Here is a 15,137-nt window from a genome sequence, read left to right as displayed (position 1 = left end):
AGAACCAAGAAAAAATTGTACACAATAACAGCAATATTGTGGAATGATTGACTATGAAAAACTTAGCCACTCTCAGCAATTCAGGACAATGCTGAGAAACTTATGACAAAGAATGCTCTCCACCTCCAGAGAAAGAAGGGTTGGAGCTTGAATGCAGATTAAAACAAACTATTTTTCACTTTATTTGTATTTTTGTTTTTACATGATTATTCTTTTATAAAAATGAACAATATAAATGTTTTGTATGATAATACATGTTAACCAGATAATAACCCAGACCAAATTGCTTATCAGCTCTTTGAAGGAGAAGGGGAGACCATTTGAATATTATAACTTCAGAAAACTTATGTGAGAATTGTTATTACATGTAATTGGTAAAATAAAATATCTTTACAAAAAAATAAAATCTGGCCTCATTTATTACCTGTGAGACCCTGAGCAAGTCATTTAACTCTGTTTGCCTCAGTTTCCTCAGCTGTAAAATGAGCTAGAGAAAGAAATAGCGGGTCATTCTAGTATCTTTGCCAAGAAAACTCCAAAAGGGGGTTGGCCAAGACTGAAACAACTGAATAACAATAAATCTTGGTGGGAATGAAATGATGCTGTCAGTGCTTTGAATGGACTGAGTAGTAACAGGGAGTGAAGGAGATGAATGGGATGAACAGGGAATGAAGAAGCTGGGGACTGATTCCTGTAATTACCTTTCATAATGTGTCTTCATTTTTTTTTAAGCCCTTACCTTCCATCTTAGAAACAGTACTATTTATTGCTTCTAAGGCAGAAGAGTGATAAGGACCAGGCAATGTGGTTGGTGACTTACTCAAGGTCACTCAACCAGGGAGTGTCTGAGGCCAAATTTGAACCCAGGGACCTCTCGTTGCTGAGCCTCATTCTATCTATTGAGCTACCTGGCTGCTCCTCCTTCATTCTTTAAGGCTGAAAGTTTGTGAAATCCCGAGTGTTTGACATTCTCATATTTATATCTTAAGCATGTAGCTGTATGCTCAAGCCAAAAAGGATAAAAAATAAACAACTATCCACATTTTTGGATTATCTGTATTTGTGCTCCCTCCTAACCTTTTTCAGTGATACAGACGAGTGGGTATTGAACAAAGTAATCAGTTTGGGGTTGTAAATAAAATGTCTCCCTCAATTGATCTGGACACAGATTTGGTCAGGAATGCAGGATCATCAAGGGGTCTACCTTGGGGTGGGGGTGGAAAGAGAGCTAGGTATGGAGAGTTTATGGAATAGTTCTGTCTCCTGGAGGAATGTTCAGTTTTTGGCTCTTACCTTGTCACCCTGCTCCTGGGAAATGTCCAGGTGTCTTTGGCAGCAGATTACAGCTTCCTCAAAGCGACCCAAGATTTTGAGAGTGTTGCCAAGGTTGCCACTGGCCTTGGCTTCCCCAATGCGGTCCCCAATAGTCCTAGGGGAATGGAAGCAGGAAGACAGGAGATTGTAGGAATCACATTCTCTCTCTCTCTCTCTCTCTCTCTCTCTCTCTCTCTCTCTCTCTGGTCTGTATCCCAAAGAGATCAAGGGAAAAGGAAAAGGGCCCATATGTACAAAAATATTCAGAGCAGCTCTTTTTTATGGTGACAATGAACTAGAAATTGGAGGGGAGGTGGGTGGGATGTTCATCAGTTGGGGAATAGCTGAACAAATTGTAGTATGTGATTACAATGGAATACTATTATACCATAAAATATATGAGGATGGTTTCAGAAAAACCTGGGAAGACCTATATGAACTGATACAAAGTAAAGCGACCAGAACCAAGAATCATTGTGAGCAATAATAGCAATACTGTAATGATGATTAACTGTGAAAGACTTAGCTACTCTGATCAATATAATGATCTAAGACAATTCTGAAGGACTCGTGATGAAAAATGCAATCCACCTACAAAGAGAGAACCGAAAAACACTGAGTGCAAAGTAGAGCATAATGTTCTTACTTTCTTGATTTTTAAAAATTTTTTGCAACATACATGCAAAATATGTTTTGCATGATTTCACATAGATAGTTGGTACTACATTGTTTGCCTTTTCAGACTGAAGAGGGAGAGAATTTGGAACCTCCCCCCCCAAATTTTTTAAATGCTAAAGATAAACAAATAATAAATTTTACAAAAAAAATACCACCTACATAAACTGAAGCAGAGTGAAGTAAGTGGAACCAGGAAAACATTGTACCTCGTAACAGCAGTATTGTGGAATGATCAAATGTGACAGATTTAGTTACTATCAGAAATACAATGATCAAGGACCATTGTAAGGGACTTATGGCAAAGAATACCATCCATCTCCAGAGAAAGAACTGTTGGAGTAGGAATGCAGATCAAAGCATATGATTTTTCCATTGTTTATTTGGGTATATGTTTTGGGGTTATGGTTTTATAAGATCATTCACTTATAAAAATTAACAATATGGAATTATGTTTTGCATGATAATATATGCATAATTCAGATTGAATTGCTTGCCAGCTTCTGGTGGGGGGAAGGGAAGGAAGGAGGGAGACAATTTGGATCATATAACTTCAGAAAACTTATGTGGAAATTTGTTGTTATATGTAATTGGGGGAAAAAGAAAATATTTTAAAAATAAAATTTTTAAAAAATACATGGGGCATCCCAAAGGAAGCATGGAATGGCAAGGATCCAAGTCAGAGCAGGAGAAAGAGGAGAAAGTACAGGTGACAATGATGTCTATCACTGTCAGAATCTGCCCTGGGCCATTAGGTTAAGATGGGTCAGAGCTGTTGAATACAAATACCTTGGGGGGGGCGGGGTTGTCAGAGGTTTGGGGTGGGGGGTCTGTGGTGTAACAACCAACCATTCTTGTGTACCAGTGAGGCAAACTGCAAAAAGAAATCACAGGAGCTGGAATTTGGAGGAACTGGAAAGCCAAGGTATTTGTAGAAGGAAATGAAGAAGAATGGATTCTCAGGCTAGGTGGCATCTTTGGGGGCAAATGTCCTTGGAGAGTAGAGTCCTTAGAGAGAGCTGTGATAGTCACAGAACCCTAGGAGATGATAGCCAGGGGGTGGGAGATGGTGGGTGCCAATCTATAGGCAATGCTTTGCAAGGGGGAAGGAAGTATACCTACTAGACATCAGTGTCTATTGGTTACTCCAATGTGGGTTAAAGAAGAGAAATAATTTTAATCCATTCTCTTTTCATGTACTAATAGTTAGCTCCCCATATCCTTCTGCCTTAATAAAAATACCTAGCCACATATACTTCATCACCCAATCTTACATGCCCGAATTTCCATTTATACACATAATCACAGTATCTCACATTTTCACAGTGACACAAATCCCATCCACACAATCACAAAGCCATATGGAGTCCCCTGCTTTACCTGGCCAGAGTGAGGTCATGCTTGTGATACTCAAGAGCCTTTGAGTACTCTTTCAGATAGAAGTAGGCATTTCCCAGCTGGCTATAAATTGCACTCAGGGTCTTCAGATCTTCAGTCCCCACTTGGACAGCTGCTTCAAAGAAGGCAGCCCCAGCTTTGAAATCTCCAGCTTTACAGAGCCTCTCACCTTCTAGAGCCAGCTCTAGGCAAGAGGCCTCCATCCTGGGGAAATCGAGGAAAAGAAAAAGTGAGGGAAACTGCAGCAGGGATTACTTAAACTGGGCTTTGGCACAGATATCTGACCAACTACTCAGTGACTGAAACATCAGTCCAACAGCCATGCCCCTATGGGGTTAGGTTCATGAGTCTTTTGGCCTAGGATTTGTTTCTGGTACTTGATAAAATTAAATGACTGTCTATTACCTCTGGACTTAAAAAGAAGAATCTACAGTTAGCATTGAAAGTGCTTTACTTTCTGGATCCTTCTTATCTTTTTTCACTTTTATTCCCACCACATATTTTATAGACTAGTCATACTACTTGCTATTTCTTAGACAAGAAGTGCCATCTCCTTATATCAGTGATGGGCAAACTATGGCCCTCGGGCCAGATGGGAGGGACAGGGACCCCTGAAATGTTCTATCCGGCTGAGGGACATCATTCCTAATCTGACGAATACAATGAGTAGGATACAATACAATGAAACTTCAAAAGAGTTGCCTTAGAAACAGACTGACAGATGAGCATTTCCTTTCCTTTGGCCCCCTCTTTAAAAAGTTTGCCCATCACTGTGCTATATCTTTGCAGTGGCTATTTCCCATGGCTGGAATGATCTCCATCCTCACATTTTGGCTTCCCTGGTTTTCATCATGAATGGAAACAACCATTCTGGAGAACAATTTGGAATGAAGTTTATAGGACTATAAACCCAGCATACCCTTTGACCCAGCAATTCCACTACTTGGGTCTGTATCTGAAAGAGATCAAAGAGAGGGGAAATCAATCTATTTGTACAAAAATATTTCTAGCAGCTCTTTTTGTGGTGACAAAGAATTGGAAACTGAAGGGTTGCCCATCCATTGGGGAATGGCTTAACAAATTGTCCAGATTATAATAGAATACATTGTGCTATAGGAAACGATGAACAGGATAACTTCAGAAAAACCTGGAAAGATTTATATGCAGTGATGCAAAGTGAAGTGAGCAGAACCAGAACATTGTACACCTTAACAACAATAATATGATGATCAGCTGGGAATGATCTAACTGTTAAGAATGCAAGTACCTGGGACAACTCCACTGCCACAGAGGGAACTGGTGGAGTCTGAATGCAAACTGAAGCACACCATCCTTCACTTTATTTCATCCATGAATTTTTCTCTCACGTAAGCAATATGTGCTTTGTTTCACAACAGAACAAACATGGAGATATGTGTTATATGATAACATGTACATCCTATATCATAATGCCTGCTGTCATGGGGAGGAGGAAGGGGTGGAAGGGAGGGAGAGAACACAGATTGCCAAATGTAGGATATAAGATTACTGAAAATTATGAAAAAGCTCTCTATACCCCCTATCTCTACTTTCTCTTCTTTCATTAACTTCTCAGCCTTTTACCATCTGACTTCTTACCTAATCACTCAATCAAAATTACTCTGTGTGAAATTACTAATGATCTCTAATTTGTCAAATCTGATGATTTTTATCTACGTCCTAATCCAACCTACCTGCTACATTTGACATTAGTGACCACCCTGTCTTGGATACTCTTATTTACTCAGTTTTTGTGATATTACTCTCTACTAATTTATCTCCTACCTATCTAACTGTTCCTTCTTGGTGTCCCCTTTGCTGACTCATCACCTACATCTCAACCTCTAACTGTGGGTGCTTCCCAACAATCTGTCCTGAACTATCTTTCCTTCTTTACATATCCTCTCAGTAAATTCATCAATTCCCATGGATTTAACCATCAGCTCTATGCAAGTGACTCCCAAACCTATATATCCAGTCCTAGTATCTCCCATGAGCTTTACTTGGGTATAATCAATGGCCTGCTGGATATTTCAAACTGGAAGTGCCAGAGCCATCTTAAACTCATTATGTCCAAAACTGAACTTATTATCAAACTTCTCTTTTTCTATTAAATACTAAATTAAATATTAAATTTAAAAAATCTTTCCAGTGCCAGCTTTGTAATTTTGTCATCATCTTCAATTCTTCATTCTCTTTCATCCCACATATCTAAGTAGTTGGTAAACCTTGCTATTTCTAACCTTGCATCTGATCCTTCTCTTCACTCACACAGCAACCACCTTACTTCTCTTTACTGCCTCTTTACTTCCTACTTGGGTTCCATGCCTTAATTCCAGTCTGTTCTACACATTGCAGCTGCCAAAGTAATTTTCTTTAAGCACAGATCCTACCATGTGACACCCCCATTCAACCAAAATCCAGTGCTCCTATTGTCACTAGAACAAAATAGAAACCTTTCTTCTTCTTTTTTTTTTTTTTAAACCTTTACTTTCCATTTTAGAATCCATACTATATATTGGTTCCAAGGTAGAAGAGCAGTAAGGGCTAGGTCATGGGGGTTAAGTGACTTGCCCAAGGTCACGTAGCTAGGAAGTGTCTGAGGCCAAATTAGAACCCAGGACCTCCCATCTATAGGCCTGTCTCTTAATCCACTGAGCCACTGAGCTGCCCCTGAAATCTTTCTATTTAGATCTTAAATTTCTTCCCAAGCTGGCTCCAACTTATGTTTCTTGTCTCCCTGGACATAATTCCTCCTCCCACACTTGGCAATCCAAGCAAAATGGCTTTCTCTTTCTTCTTGACCACATCTCTGTGCTTTGGATTTGGCTATCCTAATGCCTGGAACATTGGCCTCAGATTCCTTCTTGTCCTTTAAGCTGCAGCTCAGGTGTCTTTTGCATGAAGGTTTTCCTAATCCCCCCAACTGCTAGTACACTCCCTTCCAAACTAATTTGCATTTAACTATTTTATAGTCTTTCTTTTATGTGTATTTTTATAGGTATGTATTCTTTTCCCCATTAGAATGTAAACTCACTGGAGTAGGAAATCATTTTTTGTAACCTTAGCACCTAGCACAGTACCTGGCACATAGTGGTGCTTAATAAATGTTTCTTGAATGATATCTAATCTGTATATTCTTTTTATGTATATTCTTATTTCCCCAACTTGAATATGAACTCCTTGAAGGCAGAGTCCATACATTTGCCTTTCTTCCTGTCCAAATTGTTTACTAATTCATGGATTGCTCCTTATCATTTACAGGACCATTGGTGAATCATTTCCTTTTGATGGAACTAAAGTTCTTTACTTGTAAATCAAGGTTTCCATGTCCTCTCTGGTTCAATCCAACTCCAAATGCATGGTCCATCTATGACCTATATGATTTTTAAGACTTCCGCTAGCTCTGTAATTTTTGGATACTAAGGACCTCTTTGGAAGAGGCCTCTCTGATCTCACTTCAAATACTCTAAGTTTCCTTTGTGACATCCTGTTGATTTTTCTCTCTAAGAGATTAGCTAGATCTGGTCTATACTCTCACTGTGTTTTACCTCTGGGGAAAAACATTCCAAAAGGTTGCTTGTTTAGATTGGCCAATGTGACAGCAAAGGAAAGTAATAAATGTTGGAGGGGATGTGGCAAAATCAGGACACTAATGCATTGCTGGTGGAGTTGTGAATTAATCCAGCCATTCTGGAAGGCAATTTGGAATTATGCATAAAGGGCTTTAAAAGACTTCCTGCTGCTAGAATGACCTCCAGGAATTGATACAGAATGAAAGGAACAGAGCCAGAAGAACATTATACACAGCGACAAATACACTGTGGCACAATCAAATGTAATAGACTTCTCTACTAGCAACAATGCAATGGATCCAGGACAACTATGAGGTACCTATGAGAAAGAACACTATCCACATTCAGAGAAAGAACTGTGGAAGTAGAAACACAGAAGAAAAAAACTGCCTGATCACAATGGGAGGATGGGGATATGATTAGGGATATTGGCTCTAAACGATCACCCTAGCGCAAATATCAATAATATGGAAATAGGTCTTGATCAATAACACATGTAAAACCCAGTAGAATTGTGCATTGGCTACAGGAGGGGGTGGGAGGGAAGAAGGGATAGAACATGAATCCTATAACCATGGAAAAATGCTCTAAATAAATTAATTAAATAAAAAGATTTTAGATTTAAAAAAAAAAAGACTTCCTGCTGGATGCTAGAATGAGAGGGTTCCCCTTAGTATTTGGTAGAGGTGATTTTCAAATGAATGCATGGTTGAACTATTTCACACATAAACAAGCAATCTTTTTTTTTTAATTTAAAAAATTTTAATTTTTAAGTATTTTTCCATGTTTCCATGATTCATTTTCTTTCCCTCTTCCCTCTCCCTTCCCAGAGCCGACAAGCAATTCCACTGGGTTGTACAAATGTTATCACTTGATACCTATTTCCATATTATTCATTTTTGCTATAGAGCGATTTTTTTAAAGCCTAAACCCCAAATCACATACCCATATGTACATGTGATAAGTGATGTCATATGTTTTGCTTTTGCATTTCTACTCCCATACTTCTTTCTCTCAATGTGGATAGCATTCTTTCCCATAAGTCCTTCAGCAGTGTCCTGGCTTGTTGCATTGCTACCAATAGTAAAGTCTGTAACCCCCACCCCCTGACTTTGAGAGCCAGGGCACACTGATATCTTCCCTTCTCCGAGCACTTGAATCTACCAAACCAACCCAGCTGCTAGATACAAACAGAAGGTAAGGGATAGAATCCACTGACTCCCCACTGCCAGCAACCCCCTCGGAGGCTACAGAATGAAGTCACGTTTCCAAGTCCAGAAATATCCCTGGCTTCCTTGGGCACTTATGGTTGAGTGAGGAAGGACCATCAAAGAAGGAATGAAACAAGGATTAATTAAGCACTTAAACAACTAATTAAACTTAATTAATAGTTAAGTTAAATAAATGTTTAATTAATAAATTAAAATTGCATTTAATTAATAAACCAAACATTTATTAACTACTATGTGTGAGGCACTATCCCAAGTGCTTTATAATGATTATATCATTTCATCCTCAATACCTATAGAAACTGAGGCAAACAGGGGTTAAGTGACTTGTCCAAGGACATACAACTTGTGTCTAAGGCTGGATTTAGACCCAGGACTTCCTGACTCTAGTTCCAATACTCTATCTACTGCATTATCTAACTCATTATGGCCCCAGACAGACAGAGAGGTATGGGGATAAAAGGAGAAGGAAGCTACACATAATCTTCCCCTCTTTTTTTTTTTCTGGCTAGAATTTATGATTATATTAATATAAGGAACTCTAATGAAGAACTTCTTTTATCTTGGTAATCTTAGTAACTTATAATTTTGAGTTGTCTGAGGAAACTAATGGTTAGAGGACATTAACACTAAATAATTTCCCACAATTCCACAGCTAGTTTGGGTCAAGGGCAGGACTTGAACTCACATTTTCCTAACTGCAGGATTAGCTCATTATCTACTACTATCGATGTCTTTTTTTTTTGAAAAGAGCCTCCAGGACAGGCAAGTCTGAAAGGTTGCATGCAGTTGCATTCTTTTAATGAGGTTTTGTGTTTTTTGGAGCCTGAATGGTGTTTTGCAGGTAACTGGCGTTAAATAAAGATTCCCTGAGCTTGAATTCATTACAGTCCTGTGTCAAGCCTCAGCTGAATCTCCTTTCTCCTCATAAAGAACCCACAGACCTTTCCCTTGGCTTTCTTTTCATCTCATTCACTCAGTAAACTCATTCTGTCTCCGGATGAATCCCAGGGGGCAGGGGCCTCTCACCACCACCTTGTTTTCCAGGCCTTTCTCTTAGAAAGCTGTGGTCCTTGTCACCTCTGAAACTACTGAGACTTCGTTCCACCAGCCCAAATTTGCTGGCCCTAATGTCAGTAGAGACAGCAGGGCAGAGCAGCTAGCCTCCCTCTCCCAGCTGCAGGAACACTTAACTGGCTTGTCACCCAGGGTTGATTGGAGAACCAGATGCTCCAGTTTTGCTATTTAGGAGAAAATTGGTGGAATGACTAGTGCAAGATAAAGCCAAATATCCTGGAAAAATTCTGCCCAATCTCTGTTTCAGGGTTCCCATCCATTTCTGGAAACCCCAGGGACTTGATTCCTGGTCCCATTACTTATGCACTCATTAGAAACAATGACAATCAGCTCTGAGACAATCATTTCACCAGAAAACATGCCTGCCCTAGGAGGAGAGCTCAGGCTAAGCAGGATTTTTGGCGTTCCCAGACTCAGAACAGATGGAAGCTGTGCCACTGCTCTTGGAAAAGCTGCTTGTGCCACTGCCCCATCTGCTACCTGGGCAGGAAAGCCATCCTTTTACCCTGCTGCTGGCCCTCACTGTGAGATCACAGGGACAAGTACACTAGCGGACCAGAGAGAGGAGCTTGATGGGTTTACCAGAATGGGATTTTGTCTGAAGGAGCATCAGTTCGTATTAAGAAAAATATTAAAGACCATCTACTCCAACCTTGTTCCCTTCAGCCTCATTTTATAAAAAAAGGACACTGAGACCTAGAGGAAAAGTTGACATTCTGATATTAATTAGAGAGGAGAGAGGGAGAGAGAGAGAGAAAGAGAGAGAGAGAGAGAGAGAGAGAGAGAGAGAGAGAGAGAGAAGAGAGAGAGAAAGATAACTGGAGAGAGGGGAGAGAGAAAGATAAACAGAGGCAGAGAGAGAATGCAAAAGTTCTTATGCTCCTACCTTACCTTCTTTTCTTCAAGTTCATGGTTGGAAAGACTATTTATCTAGTTCTTCACCAGGTGTTGAACTCAAGACTTAACCAAAAGGTAATTGGGAAATGTTTAGCAAAACAAATAAAACACAACATAAATAATGTTGATTTGTAGTTTTCTAAATCAGTAAGTGGTTTCTATTTGAACTTGAGCCTTCATCATTCCCTTTCATCATCTATCTCAGACCTCTTCCATAGGTTCAGACACCTTTGTCAACCTCTAACTCAGGACATCTGCCTTTCACATGTGTCCCTAAAAGTCACCTCTCTGAAGCTGGAATTGTTTTAGTGGAATAGCTGGCCAAAGAAAAGCACGTGTCACAGAGAAACTGGATACCCCAGCATGAGAGAGAGAGAGAGAGAGAGAGAGAGAGAGAAAGAGAGCAGTCTCCTGTTCTTCACACCCTTCACACCCATAGCACATTTTTAGGGGCTGGGTCTCTAATGCAATCAATCTGTTTCTGTGATGCTACTTAGCTGGTTTGGTTTGAGACAACTGGTAAATTGGCTTGGGTTGCCACAGAGTCTGAGAAAACTTTTAACTGACAAAGAGTAGATCACATCTCTGTTGTTCTCAGTCTCTTAGTCTGAGTCCTTGATCCCTGGTACCTATGGCACATGGGGCAGAGAGTTGCAGAAGTCCAGAGCTTGGTGGATCCCAGAAGGAAAAAAAAAGGAACAGCAAAGATTCCAAAAAGCAAATGTTTTCTGAATGCAACTAAAATAAGGACATGGAAGAGCCAAGAGGTAATTAGGAAGTGGCCCTGGAATTTAACAGAACATTAGGATTGCCCAGCATGGACTCCAGAAAAATAAAATATTGTCTGGTTTGGCTTGGATGGAAGAATAGCTGGTCCCCAAGGGAGCTCTTGGTCAGGGGTGATTGCAAAGCTACAGAGAAGAGGGAGAAAAAAAGAAATGAAAAACATTTTTTTTTTCCTCCAAGTGGCTAGATTTTTTTGACTATTGCTAGTTGCTGTGCATCACTGACCTTGCCTTAAGCTAATCTTTTGATGAGTGAATTAGGAGAGGAAAAAGAGGAAAAGTAATTTTATGTTTCTGCAAAATGTTTTCATAAACCATCAAAAATGCAAGAGTAGGGGAAGCATGTAGATAAACCTCAAAGAAATATTTTTACCTCCCCTGTCATTATTTCATGGTGGTACATGGCACGACTGTACCATCCCAGGGCCCCATCTCTGTGGCACCCTTCTCCAGGGATTTTCCTCCCTCACAATTCCTATGAGGGAAAGGGATGCCCCCTTTCTAGATGTCATCATACCCATGTGGGACTATCTTTGGAGCTGACATTCCCTTCCCTCCCAACTTGTTTAAAATGCAGTCAAGGCCAATTATTGTTCCAGGGGAGAAAATACTAACCTCTCCTCCTGCCACTGGAGCCATAAGTTTTACTGATCATTAAAAAAAAAATCTAAATTTCATTCAAGAATGATAGCAAACAACATCAGAAATATTCCTTGTGTTTCTTTCATTGCAATGTCTCATTCAACTCCTCTGATTAACATATCCCCTTCATCTCCTCCATCCTCTCTCTCCCCAAATTACATTTTTTCAGGTTTTCTTTAGGAACCCAAGGAACCGCCTTGGTCATGGGTGGAAGGAAACAGGGCAAAGACAGATAAATAGAGTACACTGCATTTATACCAGGGTAGGCAAGATAAGAAATCTAACGATTATAACCTGGGCAAGAGGAATACTATGGCAAGTAGGAGGACTGATTGGCTCTAAAGCTCAGATTTCCTTGACTTCCTCCAGGCTTTTGTTACCTCCTTGGTACATCAGAAAGCCTACCACTGCTGGTTCCAACATGCAGAATCTTGGACAAGTCACTTAACCTTGATTTCCATACTTGCGAAATGACAGGATTGGATAAGCTGGCTTCTAAAGGTCTTGTTCACATTTAGAGTCGTCGTCCAATTATTATCCTTACTCCCTACTTGAAGAAATGTTGGCTTGGCAATGTGTTAACTTTGGCTGCTGTTTCCCCTCATGTACCACATTGCTCCCCTCATTTCCCCCTCTTGGAGACGGCTGCCTTGTGGCCTCACGTGGTAGGAGCAGGGGTGTGATGCTCTTGCAAACTATTTTCAGGATGTTTCTGCTTGACAGCCTCTCCAATTAGGATCTACAGAACTCAGGTTGTCCCAAAATAGGATGCAAACACTTGCAGATAGCGGAGGGAGACTTAGGTTTCTGGTTTTGGGAACATTCAGTACATTTTTTGCACTTTGTAGGTTCTAAATAAATAGTAAATCAAAACCGCCCAACCAGGCCAAGCTGTTCCCATCCCAAGGCCCCCAGTCCACCTACGATGGATGCTTCACCAATTGTATTCCTCTTCAGTTACCTCCCCTTAGATTCAATTTGCCAGCAAGAAAGGGATATAGTGAGGGCCTCAGACATGAGGGGAAGGCTGGCCCAGGGGGTTACCATGGTGACCAGTCAGATGGCATATTAGTCCCCTGCCACCCAAGGTGAGCCCATGCCATTCACAGTGCTTTTTAAATTAAAAACTGTCCTTGAATGAGCCGTGTCTTTGTTGACTGTCTAACTTTCCTATTTACTATTATTATTCTAGCAGAATGCAGAAGCCGGGATAAAAATCTTGGGTTTTTTTTTTTTTTAGTTTTTTTTTTTTAAAGCTACATTTTTACATGCAGAACATATGATATAAGCAACCAAGGGTTGTTGGGGAAGATAATAAGTTTCCAACAGATCTGATTATTGGAATTAGAGCTGAGTCCAAAATCACATGAGCATAGATTTTTTTTTTTAAACAAGTTGTGATGTTCTAAAGATCTAGGAACAGGGCATGGTTAAACCAGCACCACTTGTAACTAGAGCTTGAATGGGGAACGTAAGCCAGGAAAAGAGAATACTAACCATATGGGATGAAATTGTGCATTATCCCCCAGCATACATTGCTTAATATTAGTAATCATAGACTGGCAACTTCCTATAGAAAATTAGTGAGAGTTAAGTGCCCTCACTAGGGAGATATCAATCTCTCCTTAAGAGTAAAGATATCCCCCTTCCCAAGCAGCTTCATATATATTAATACATAAATATAGACCTTTAATATACTCTTTTCTAATGTGGCTAAGAGATGCCTCCTCCTCCCCTTCTTTGTCTTCCCATGGGAAAGATTTGGGGGTGTCCTAATTCTCAGGAGAGAAATCTCGAAACTTATAAGTTATAATCTTGACTATGTGTCCTAAACGTTTCAGCCTGAAAAACCTTGGACAGGTTTAAATTTTGACTCGACTGAGAAGTTGCAAACTTAAGGAATTCTTCCCACAGGCATGGAAGCATTGGGAAAACATAAGGAGGATAGAACAAGATAAAGAAATATCACATACAAAAGCATTATGTCACACTCACATGGTAGGAAAGAAGAGATGGTATTGTGTTGAATCCTTATAAATTCTGAGTGAATTTGGGCATCAGTGGCCACTGCTTCTGAGAGGTCTCTCTAGACAGTGGTCCCTTACTCTATGCCCCACCTTACCCCACTACCCCTGAATAAAGCCACATGAGCTCTGCCAGCATCTTATCAAGTCTCCTCTCTGCTCATTAGAGTGATTCATGGGGGAACGAGTCCTCTCCCAGAATTCCACTCCACACACTAACTCAATTCCAAGTGCCAAGGGGAAATGGCCAGGGTGGCATGGCTTTCCCCAAACTAACCAGTATTGTTCCCAGGAAGCCAACCACAGAGCAGCTTGCCCAGTACAAAAGTCAATGCTTCTCCCTCCCCTCCACACAGGACCCCCCTCCTCCCATTATCTCAGAGGTCTACACTTCACTCTAGTCACCTTGGAAGTCCCCTTCAAACTTCCTTTCAAATCAATTGGCCCACCTTCCTTCTATCTCCAAAACCCACCTTAGTCATTTGAGTCTCTAACCTCTCCCTAAGCCCAAGGCTTGGACTACCATCTAGTTAGTATGCAAGCCCTCCCTCCCAGGAGGTGCCTGGTACCTTCTTTTCTGTACACTGCGCATCTTCTGCACATAAAGCCAGAGTTCCAGGCCCACAGGAAGCAAGAGGGGTCGGGGCCGGGGGGCACCGTATACCACCTTGCACACAGCCCTTTCTGCCAAGCTCAGGGCCGATGGCTGGCCTTCTACAGCAGTTGTTGGCATCTTCCCTGGGATGGTGGTGGCAGTAAGAGCCTTTTCCTCTAGGGGTTGGTGGTAGACTGTTCCAAGGAGGAGAAAATTTCCTCACCATCCAGTGTCCTATTGCCATCCAGCTTCCTATTGCCATCCATGGGTGTTCCCTGCTACAACCCTCTGTCCAGTGGGATGTTTCAACTGTAGGTCCTGAAAGTTTTTAATTTCTTTTGAGTATGTTTTCAGAAGCAATGGTAGAGTCATTGGTACTAAGCAATGCTCTACCCTACTTCCAGCCTGTGTCCTCTGCAGTTTGGGGTCTTTGATTATTCTTCCAAGGGCTTAGAATGGTCCGAACCGGCTAAGGCAGTCATTGCTCAGTCCCCAGGCTGATCCCAGACAACTCTGGACTACTTCCTTACTAGGACTGAGAAGACAGACAGAAGCAGCTCAATGATCCTCTCTTCCTCTGCCTCCCAACCCCCTACCTTGCTCCTCAGTGGCTTGATGGAGATCAAGGACAGCTCAATCCCTTCAATCCTGAGCTGGACTATACGTGTCATAAGTAGATGGGGGAAGGGAAGACTGAATAAAGAGTTGGAATTCAGTCCAACTCAATTGTTTATTCAATTTGAGTCTATTTAACAAGTATTTTTTAAGTACCTACAATATGCAAGAGACTGTGCTAGGCAGGAGATATACAAAGATGAAAAATGACACAATCTTTGCTCTCAAAGAGCTTCCAGTCTAATTGTGGAAATTCAACACCTGCACATATAAGAATAATACAAGGGTGACCA

The 15,137-nt window shown here is 40.9% G+C and overlaps 1 protein-coding gene across 1 annotated transcript in view; it reads right to left on the bottom strand.

Moving 5' to 3' along the window:
- GPSM1 (G protein signaling modulator 1) overlaps positions 1-14,367 on the bottom strand; it is a 95,799-nt gene extending 81,432 nt beyond the window's left edge. The window contains exons 1-3 of the mRNA XM_044659678.1: positions 14,204-14,367; positions 3,370-3,591; positions 1,294-1,429 (exon numbers count right to left, since the gene is read on the bottom strand). Of these exons, the coding sequence (XP_044515613.1) occupies positions 1,294-1,429; positions 3,370-3,591; positions 14,204-14,367 (522 nt within the window). The remainder of the gene's footprint in view (positions 1-1,293; positions 1,430-3,369; positions 3,592-14,203) is intronic.
- Positions 14,368-15,137: the final 770 nt, after the last annotated feature.

This window comes from Gracilinanus agilis, chromosome 2 (genome assembly GCF_016433145.1).
Source record: "Gracilinanus agilis isolate LMUSP501 chromosome 2, AgileGrace, whole genome shotgun sequence".
NCBI classification, from domain to species: Eukaryota; Metazoa; Chordata; class Mammalia; order Didelphimorphia; family Didelphidae; genus Gracilinanus; species Gracilinanus agilis.
The sequence above is the reverse complement of the archived record's forward strand: the minus strand, read 5'-3'. Positions and strand labels throughout refer to the sequence as shown.